Below are 11,247 nucleotides of genomic sequence, written 5' to 3'. Positions count from 1 at the left end.
GTGTGTGTGTGTGTGTGTGTGTGTGTATCTGTCTCTGTGTCTGTGTGTGTGTGTGTGTGTGTGTGTGTGTGTGTATCTGTCTCTGTGTCTCTCTCTCTGTGTGTGTGTGTGTGTGTGTGTGTTTTCCACTGCAGGTATGTGACTCAGATCCTGGGTGGGGAGGCCTACGTCTCCTGCTCAGTGGTACTACCTGCCCTCTGCCACTTACACCGTGTAATGGAAACTTCTGATGAGGACCCTGCATACATGATTAGATTTAAGACCAAATTCAAAGACGACCTAGGCTCCCGCCAAGAACACACCAACAATGCATGGCTCAAGATTGCAACCGCACTGGACCCACGTTTTAAGGACTTGAAAAGTGTGCCCAAGGCAGACAGAGAGGAGGTGTGGACCAAACTTGGAGGCCTTCTGCGTGAATCACCTGGAAGACCTTCACACACTACTGAAGATGGGCCACCCAAGAAGAAAATGAACCTTCTTCTACAGCTGGGCTCAGATTCAGAATCAGATGAAGAGGTACAGCCTGACAGAGCCTTACACAGGTACAGAGCAGAGCCCACCATTGAAATGACGGACTGTCCCTTGCAGTGGTGGTCATCTCATGCAGGAGCCCATGACAAGCTGGCTCCGTTGGCTCGGAAATATCTAGCCACTCCTGCATCCTCAGTTCCCTGTGAAAGACTCTTCTCACTTGCCGGTCACATTGTGCAAAAGAAGCGGTCAGCTTTACTCTCAGAAAATGTGGACAAATTGGTTTGCCTCAGTAACTGGCTAAAGGATGAATAGAGAAGCGGGCCACATGTAATTGTGTAGGCCATGTTCTTTTGGTTTGATAAAAAAGAGAAATCTCTTTGTTTTTCCTTTGTTGAAGAGAAATGGCCAAGATGGCTAGTGTGTTACAGAAGGAGACACCATCCTATTTTGTTTTACTATTTCAGTTTCATTTAAATAAGAGACGCCATCCTATTTTGTTTTCCTAATTTGACGAGGAAATGTCATTGTAAAAAACAGGATGTTATTAAAATAAACATGCATACATATGTTAAATGCACATGTCTTCTGTCATTTATCTTTCAATTCCCACAAAAATATACAGTTAATGGCATATTTTGGACATAGTTCGAATGGTGATTAATCATGATTAATTAATTTTTAAGCTGTGATTAATCTGATTAAAAATTTTAATCATTTGACAGCCCTATATATATATATATATATATATATATATATATATATATATATATATATATATATATATATATATATATATATATATATATATATATATATATATATATATTAGGGCTGTCAAATGATTAAAATTATATATATATTATATATATATATATATATATATATATATATATATATATATATATATATATATATATATATTAGGGCTGTCAAATGATTAAAATTTTTAATCAGATTAATCACAGCTTAAAAATTAATTAATCATGATTAATCACCATTCGAACTATGTCCAAAATATGCCATTAACTGTATATTTTTGTGGGAATTGAAAGATAAATGACAGAAGACATGTGCATTTAACATATGTATGCATGTTTATTTTAATAACATCCTGTTTTTTACAATGACATTTCCTCGTCAAAATAGGAAAACAAAATAGGATGGCGTCTCTTATTTAAATGAAACTGAAATAGTAAAACAAAATAGGATGGTGTCTCCTTCTGTAACACACTAGCCATCTTGGCCATTTCTCTTCAACAAAGGAAAAACAAAGAGATTTCTCTTTTTTATCAAACCAAAAGAACATGGCCTACACAATTACATGTGGCCCGCTTCTCTATTCATCCTTTAGCCAGTTACTGAGGCAAACCAATTTGTCCACATTTTCTGAGAGTAAAGCTGACCGCTTCTTTTGCACAATGTGACCGGCAAGTGAGAAGAGTCTTTCACAGGGAACTGAGGATGCAGGAGTGGCTAGATATTTCCGAGCCAACGGAGCCAGCTTGTCATGGGCTCCTGCATGAGATGACCACCACTGCAAGGGACAGTCCGTCATTTCAATGGTGGGCTCTGCTCTGTACCTGTGTAAGGCTCTGTCAGGCTGTACCTCTTCATCTGATTCTGAATCTGAGCCCAGCTGTAGAAGAAGGTTCATTTTCTTCTTGGGTGGCCCATCTTCAGTAGTGTGTGAAGGTCTTCCAGGTGATTCACGCAGAAGGCCTCCAAGTTTGGTCCACACCTCCTCTCTGTCTGCCTTGGGCACACTTTTCAAGTCCTTAAAACGTGGGTCCAGTGCGGTTGCAATCTTGAGCCATGCATTGTTGGTGTGTTCTTGGCGGGAGCCTAGGTCGTCTTTGAATTTGGTCTTAAATCTAATCATGTATGCAGGGTCCTCATCAGAAGTTTCCATTACACGGTGTAAGTGGCAGAGGGCAGGTAGTACCACTGAGCAGGAGACGTAGGCCTCCCCACCCAGGATCTGAGTCACATACCTGCAGTGGAAAACACACACACACACACACACACAGAGAGAGAGACACAGAGACAGATACACACACACACACACACACACACACACACACACACACAGAGACAGATACACACACACACACACACACACACACACACACACACACACACAGACAGACAGACACACACACACACACACACACAGACAGACAGATACACACACACACACACACACACAGCCACAGACAGACACACACACACACACACAGACAGATACACACACACACACACACAGACAGACAGACACAGACAGACAGACACACACACACACACACACAGACAGACACACACAGACAGACACACACACACACAGAGACAGACACACACAGACACACACACACACACACACACACACACACACACACACACACAGAGAGAGAGAGAGAGAGAGAAGGAGAAAGACTCAAGTAAATTACTTGAATGCAAGTTGTTACATTTAATAGTAGATTAACGTTTGGTTTAATAATTTAATTTCAGCCTACAATGAATTTCCACATTATATGATGGAAGGCTTACCGGCAGGGCTCTAGAAGGGTCTCCAGTCTCTGGAGTTTATCCCATTCTGCTGGCGTCAGCATGACGAGATTATGCTGCTGTTGATCCAGGGTTGCTTTTATTGCTGCTTGATTGGGGATGATGCGTTTGACCATTTCAAGTGTGGAATTCCACCGCGTTGGAACGTCTTGGATCAGTGGCTCCTGCTGCTGTCCGAGTTTCACCTGCTCTGCATTCAGCTCCGTTAAGTTTGCCGGGCTGTGTTTAAAATGTCCCACAATCTTGCGACACTTGGCTAATGCAGGAACAAATCCGCTGTCAGCGAGACTCACAGTGATGCTTCTCTGTATGACGTGCGCGATACAGGGCATATGCTCGTATGGTAGAATACGAGCCGCAGCAATCATATTGCGTGCACTGTCAGTCCCAATGGTTGTAACTTTTCTTTCAATTTCCCACTTGCATGCCACAGTTTGAAACTGTTCTGCACATGCCTCTGCAAAGTGGCGTTCTTCCGTTTTCATTATAGTTAGCGCAAAGGACTGCAATTCCCATGCTTTAGTTATTAAATGTGCAGTTACTCCCAAGTAATTTGTGTTACTCACTGACGTCCAGTGGTCTCCTGTCAGGGCGACATATTCCGCTTGAGCTAAAGCCGCCTCTTTTTTCCCCTTTTCTGTTTCATAGAGTGCGTGGATACTTTTCATTATTGTGCCTCTGCATGGTGGCTTGTAGGATGTATCGAGGGACGCCACTTTCAAAACATCAGCGAAGCCCTTATCTTCAACAATGCAAATCGGTCTACAGTCCTTTGCGACCCATTTGGCAATTGTGTTAGTTAATTTATCCGAGTTGGACTTGCTTACTGGTCTGCGTTCACTCAGGGTTGTCTGACGCAAGCCAGGTGTAGCACTGGAAGCCCCCACAAATGCATGTTTAGCGTTGAGATGGTATTTAAGGCTTGAACAGGTTCGGTGAAACTGAAACTCTCTGTTGCAGTGCGTACAAATGACTGTCTGTTTATTTATTGTTCCATCTTTGTTCTTCTTAAACTTAAATCCCTCCAGAGGGCCAACCTGTTCGTCTTGCTCCATGTTGCTGCTCCGTTCAGTGTCGGGAGGAATTATGGGAAGTATGGGTGGAGGGATTCTGCGCATGCGTTAATTACGTTAAAAAATTTAACGTAATTAATTCCAAAAATTAATTAACGCCGTTAACGCGATAATTTTGACAGCCCTAATATATATATATATATATATATATATATATATATATATATATATATATATATATATATATATATATAAATAAAATACTTGAATTTCAGTGTTCATTTATTTACACATATACACACATAACACTCCTCTCTACTCATTGTTGTATTTATAATAATGATAATAATAATACCTGGGTTTTATATAGCGCTTTTCTAAGTACCCAAAGTCGCTTTACATGTAGAACCCATCATTCATTCACACCTGGTGGTGGTAAGCTACTTTCATAGCCACAGCTGCCCTGGGGTAGACTGATGGAAGCGTGGCTGCAATTTGCCCCTCCGACCACCACCTATCATTCATCATTTGAAAGTGCAATGCTTTGCAGCAAGTAGCACAGCCTTTGAAGGAGCGTAGGTATGGGCAGTGTAATATTCTGGGTTGGAATCAATAACCAGGCGAGGTGATGAAGTTACGTCTCTTTACTTCATACTTCAGAACCGACTCCCACACTTGCCGTCAGGGTGCGAAATACAACGTAAACAGTTGGCCAACCAAAAAGTAACCACAGAACACTATAGTGTTCTATAGTGGGCTCGAACTCGATAATTTCTTATCAAACATCATCATCCCTAATGGTAGGTAATGAAGTATTTCAATTCAATGGCGAAGTGAAAAAAAATCTGGGGTTTATGACAGAAAATGATTGAAAACCACTCGATCATACAACATACATAAGCTCCATTGTCAGCCGATCATATTTGGAAGGGGATTAAAACAAAATATATAACTAAGATGCTTATTAATATACAGTAGAACGACAACACATCAGGAGATCTAAGCTACACGTAGTTGTCGTCATTTGACAGCATGGTCACACCTCATCTTTGGTTTAATGTTTGGTGACGGTGTGTTTCCTCTCAGATCCCCGATCAGTACACTCGCCAGACCACAACCAAACACCACAAGAGACTCCTTAGAAAGTTTTAATCAAAGACAACTCAGCTGTGATGGATTGGAGCCATTTTAGGACCGTGTAGCCAACAAGCTGGCAACCTCGAGTCAAAATCTGTATTCATATATACACTTTATATATCACCTATATTTGGATGCAATAAATCAAACCAGAAGTGACAAGAAAAAAAACAGAAAAACGCAAAGAGCCTGTTCCCCCACTGCACATTTTTCATGACTTGACAGGCAAATATGCTCATGGATTACTTTTACTATCAAAAGGGTCAATAAGCAAGCAAGGCAGCAGCAGAGGCGTTCTTTTCATTGAATGCTCGCAACAAAAACACTCACATTTATCTGCACACCACAGTGTGTAGCCAATGACCCTCTGCATAGGACCCCCGAAATCAAACATGATGGATTGTCCAGCTGACGGACGTCTGTATTTGACTTTGGCGTAAGGCTGATACCGGTTATTACCTTTGCGCAAGCATGTTATAGTCAAAACACATCAAAATAGACCTAAATCGACCCACTCATCAACAGTGCTTTTCATAATCCGGTGCACTCTGGTCCGAAAACTAAATACGTATACCTAACATACCAGGTACTACGAGCTACTACACAGTATATATATCGATGATACCAGGTACTATGAGCTACTATACAGTATATATATATCTATGATACCAGGTACTATGAATACACTATATACTGTATGTGTATATTTATGATACAAGCCAAGGACCCTGATGGAGAGAAGGAGCAGGGACCCCCTACTTATATATATTTTTGTGATTGTGTTTTGCATTAAACTGATTCTAATGGTAACTCTTTATTGTGCATTTCGAAGATATTTAAATGAAACGATATAGCGCCGCTAATCGCTAGCTGACAAATTGACTAATAATTAGCTGGCAAGTAGAGCGCTCTAAGTGCTGGTATGAATATATAATTATGTATTCATGTTTTTGTTTTAAACCTGCAAGGTACAGTGAGACCATGCACTGACATTTCTAAACAACACTAAAGTGTGTTGGACCAATGTTAATGTGTTTAAAGACTTTTACATTTTACAAGGGGAATATTACAAAAAATATTTTTTTTAAAGTCAAATAACCAAAAATTCCACACACCCCATGCCTATAAGAATGGGTACTGAATTGGGTACTTTTATAGGTAACGACCAAATTCCTCCTGTACTACCAGGTATCGATTCACGTAAAATCAAACTGTGCCATAATTGAATACCTTTGTTGCCCATGATGTCACGTCCAGTTGCAGACTATGCACCGGTTCAAACATTTCGCAGGGAAACAAGCACTCAAACAGCACAGATGTCTACACTTCCAAATTTGGTAATGACAACTAATACTAAGATGCACGTTACAATCAAACAGTAGTACTTACAGTACAAACACTTTGTAGGGTGCAACAAAGGTTTAGACTGTCACATTCAACTCAATGGCAAATACTACTTCCTAGCGACAGTAGCATATACACTACTGGCATCTAAAGTCTTGGAACTGCAACTGCATGCAAAGTCTACTATATAATACTTGTGAATGAGAGGCAGAGGTGTAAGAATACACTAGACACTACACTACTCTTAAATAACAAAATTAAATGTTATTAATAAACAATTAACAATCATTAATACACGCAACAGTACCGACAATTGGTACTGTTTAATACTGGTATTGATTCCCAGGTAGCGGTAAATTGGTATTGTCCATCCATCTTCTACCGCTTGTCCCTTTTGGGGTCGCGGGGGGTGCTGGAGCCTATCTCAGCTGCATTTGATCGGTTCAAATGTGAAACGTACCCATCCCTTCCCCTGCAGTACCTCTGCAGATGCCCTGTTAAAGACCTTTGCTCCACAGTCTCCACATGGCTGCAGCACTCCCTTTCCCCGCTGCCCTCAGTTTCCTTTCGGATAAACCACGTTTCCTTAAAGAGGAACTGCATTTATAAATAAATGATAAATGGGTTATACTTGTATAGCGCTTTTCTACCTTCAAGGTACCCAGTTGTAATAACATGCGTGACGTGCTGTGTGTATGATATGGTATGATATCAAGTGTTACTCACTCGATGGACAATTGTGCGTTTGGTCCAGCTGGCCGGGGACGTTTTCCCCGGTTTATTTGGGTAAGTACTCCATTCATGTCGAAATAATTTGGCTTCAAGCACCACATTTGCAGCTTCGAGTCACGCCGACCTCACTCTCTCGGCTTCCATCCGCTCCAACGTTTTACCATTGCTTCGTGCTGGCCTGGCTTCTATAACCAGTAGTTCATCCTCCGTATGTTCAGCTTAAAAAAAAAAGGTTGTTAATCCTCATTTGTGAGCCGCTATGGAAATGGAAATCAATGCGAGGAACAAATCAATGTTTACAATGCCCAAAATATGGTAAATATTGTACATATTACATATTGTTATAAACATGCATGTTACTACATTATATATAGACTTGCAGTGTGTATATAAAATGTTGATGGAGAGTTTTGAATTTGTTTTAGATGGCTTTGAAAGCTAGCCGCATCTTCCAAGCGTTCTTTTTTATCATCTTTAAAATCCTATGCGACGTGTAATCTTGTATCTCATAATGATTATGAACTAAAGATGTCCGATAATGGCTTTTTTGCCGATACCCAATATTTCGATATTGTACAACTCTTAATTACCGATTCCGATATCAACCGATACCACTATATACAGTCGTGAAATTAACACATTATTATGCCTAATTGTGTTGTGATGCCCCGCTGGATGCATTAAACAATGTAACAAGGTTTTCCAAAATAAATCAACTCAAGTTACGGAAAAAAATGCTAACATGGCACTGCCATATTTATTATTGAAGTCACAAAGTGCATTATTTTTATTAACATGTCTCAAAACAGCAGCTCGGAATTTTGGACATGCTCTCCCTGAGAGAGCATGAGGAGGTTGAGGTGGGCGGGGTTGAGTTGGGGGGGTTAGGGGGTAGCGGGGGTGTATATTGTAGCACCCCGGAAGAGTAAGTGCTGCAAGGGGTTCTGGGTATTTGTTCTGTTGTGTTTATGTTGTGTTACAGTGCGGATGTTCTCCCGAAATGTGTTTGTCATTCTTGTTTGGTGTGGGTATACGGCCACCCTCAGTGTGACCTGTATGGCTGTTGACCAAGTAATTTCCGATATTACATTTTAAAGCATTTATCGGCCGATAATATCGGCAGTCCGATGTTATCGGACATCTCTATTATGAACGGTAGGAAAAATTCCCCAAAAAAGTGCAATTCTCCTTTAACATGGCACGGCCATCGAAATGGTTTTCTAACTGATTTTGCAAATGAAAAATGTTTAATAATGGGCCTTTTATTTATTTTTTTAGATGTGCTCTTGCCTTTTGTCCACCTCCATTATATCTCTTACTAAAAAGGAAGTGGGGCTAAAACCCCAATAAACACCAGTGGCACATATTTAAAAGGAGATACTTAATACTCGGTGTGTGCTGCTTTCATGCGGCATATTTGCCTGCAGCGAGGCCACGCCAACTGCATCCTTCCTCTCTCCTCAAGGGCTTTTATGCTGGAAAACTGTTTGTTTACCAACAGGACCTCGGAGAGAGCAAACAAATCAAAAAAAAATGCTTTGTGTTGTGTTCAGGGACCTCTTGTCATTTACGTACCTGCGCCTGTCATCATTTGTGGCCCGCTCGCAAAGGCAGTCACTCACGGTGTTTGCCTAATGAAGTTTCGGCGTCGTCACGCGTGCAGAAGCCGACGGCAGGAAGGTGACCGGCGATTAATATCAATTAGCGGAGTAAAGTGTGTGAAAGTGACTTCGCCGTGCGAGTGTCGTTTCCTTGCTCCGTGCACTAAATCTACACAGGCTGCCTCGCAAATGGAGCCCATATATAAATGGAGTCCAGCGTGCTGTATTTCACACTCCACTGAAGTCTCTTAAAGGCAGGATTTAAGCCTCGACTGCCAGTGTGAAATGCCGCCGCCGCCGCTCTCCCTCATGATTGCAAAGGTGAACTTTAGTCCGTCACGTGCATGGCCAACAGGATAATGGCGGCTGAACAAAGCATTATGTAATCGATACCAGCGGCGGAAGAGGTGGTGATCTGTTGACTGGACTGATGTTTACATAGATTTCGCCCCCTTTCTCACGCCGCGGCCGTCAAAGCAAATAAAAGATGATATGGTTCAGTCGATCGAAGGTACCTCAGAAGGTGCGGTGGGGGGTGGCGAAGCGGCGAGCCGTGTCTAGATGGAGGGGAGGTCACGACCAAAGCTCTCTAGATTAAAACTGTCGGTCTGAACAATGGACGGATGATTTCAATTAAAGTGTGCTCGGCTTGTGAGCGTCCTCTTTTGACGGGAATGGAAAGTCATCTACTTGGATCATAAATGTAGGAAAACAATACGGCGTCTTCAGGCTGTGGCGTATGCTCTGTAGCCAATAGCGTTGCTGCATTTGGACCCCCCCCCGAACATGAATAGTGATAAATCTCTGCAATTATCACAGCTGCTTGCTGAAAAGCGGAGTTGCGACGCACTGACCTTTGCTCACAATGTGGCAGTTGTCGACCTTCTTGTTGTTTCGCCCCAAGCCTCCTCTTCCACAGCGCTTTTATTCTGAAATTCAATGCAAAGAGTGCAGTGTTTTTCAACCACTGTGCCGCGACACACTAGTGTGCCGTGAGATACAGTCTGGTGTGCCGTGGGAGATTATGTCATTTCACCTAATTGGGTTAAAAATATTTTTTGCAAACCAGTAATTATAATCCGCAAATGTGCCGTTGTTGAGTGTCTGTGCTGTCTAGCGCTCGGCAGAGTAACCGTGTTGTCAGAATAATTGTATCTAAGTTATCACAAAACTTTGTGTTACATTGAGTTCAGCTCGCCCTGCGAGAGGACAAAAGCTGTCTTTGATCCTAACAAGCAGAAGGCTTGTAAAACTCCACTGTGTAGGATGGGAAGCAACATGAAGGTGTTCTGTTTCTTTGATGTATTGTAATCCACAGAAATGTTTTGTCTTGACCCGAGAGCTTCAAAGCGGAGAGGAAGCAGGACCTGACTCTCCTCCAGCGACCTTTTCTTTGAACTGTTTGTAATCAAAAGCGATGGCTGTTTACGACCCCCCTCCCTTGGAAACAGCTGTTGCCATGTAATCAGGGAAAGTCCAAATAAAAGTTTGCCTGTCATATAGAGGATCTTTGACTACTCTTTTTTTTTTTGTAGTGTAGTGTTGAGTTTGAGTTTGAGTTTGAGTTTATTTCGAACATGCAAGCATACAACATGATACCTCACAATTTCCAGTTTCTTTTCAACATGTTCGAAAAGGAGTAGGAAGAAGCAGAGCTTATTTAATCCTACCCCTTTTCTTTACATAACAGTTGCAAAACTTTTTGTTCACTTCCTGTTCACAATTTTTTCACAATAAACTCCATAAGTAATTACAATAAAAATAAATAAATAAATAATAGTAAGAATTTAATAATAATAATTGGTGAAGTAAGTCATATTTCATATGATGAGATAAGTAAGATTACTTTAAGAATGAATGAATGGATGGATGAAATAAATTGAAAATGTTTGTCATGGTTCTTCTTCATTGTACTTTGTAAACACTTTAAGTTTGAAGAGTTTCTTGAAGTGGATCATATTAGTACATTGTTTGATTGCTTTGCTTAATCCATTCCATAATTTAATTCCACATACTGATATACTGAAGGTCTTAAGTGTTGTACGTGCAAACAAATGTTTTAAATTACGTTTTTCTCTAAGATTATATTTCTCCTCTTTTTTTGAGAAGAATTGTTGTATATTCTTGGGTAGCAGGTTATAGTTTGCTTTGTGCATAATTTTAGCTGTTTGCAAATTCACTATGTCGTGGAATTTCAGTATTTTTGATTCAATAAATAAAGGATTTGTATGTTCTCTATATCCAACATTATGTATTATTCTAACTGATCTTTTTTGTAACACCGTTAATGAATGAAGTGTACTTTTGTAATTATTTCCCCATATTTCTACACAGTAGCTCAGATATGGTAACACTAGTGAGCAGTAGAGAATATGAAGGGA

The 11,247-nt window shown here is 40.8% G+C and overlaps 1 protein-coding gene across 1 annotated transcript; it reads right to left on the bottom strand.

Moving 5' to 3' along the window:
* Positions 1–1,571: 1,571 nt before the first annotated feature.
* LOC133659334 (E3 SUMO-protein ligase ZBED1-like) lies at positions 1,572–3,416 on the bottom strand. The gene is made up of 2 exons (XM_062062092.1): positions 3,022–3,416; positions 1,572–2,468 (listed from the first exon to the last, which is right to left on the bottom strand). Exons 1-2 carry the CDS (start codon positions 3,405–3,407, stop codon positions 1,814–1,816), a joined length of 1,041 nt encoding a protein of 346 aa, XP_061918076.1. The 5' UTR covers positions 3,408–3,416; the 3' UTR covers positions 1,572–1,813.
* Positions 3,417–11,247: the final 7,831 nt, after the last annotated feature.

The sequence above is a fragment of the Entelurus aequoreus genome, linkage group LG10 (assembly GCF_033978785.1).
Source record: "Entelurus aequoreus isolate RoL-2023_Sb linkage group LG10, RoL_Eaeq_v1.1, whole genome shotgun sequence".
In the NCBI taxonomy this organism is placed as follows: Eukaryota; Metazoa; Chordata; class Actinopteri; order Syngnathiformes; family Syngnathidae; genus Entelurus; species Entelurus aequoreus.
This window is presented reverse-complemented; position numbering and strand designations above follow the sequence as displayed.

Excerpts from the sequence above, each read along its gene's own strand:
- LOC133659334 (XM_062062092.1), bottom strand. The coding sequence starts at position 3,407 with ATGATTGCTGCGGCTCGTATTCTACCATACGAGCATATGCCCTGTATC. Across the intron at positions 2,469-3,021 it reads ACCCTTCTAGAGCCCTGCCG|GTATGTGACTCAGATCCTGG; the intron begins GTAAGCCTTCCA and ends TTTCCACTGCAG.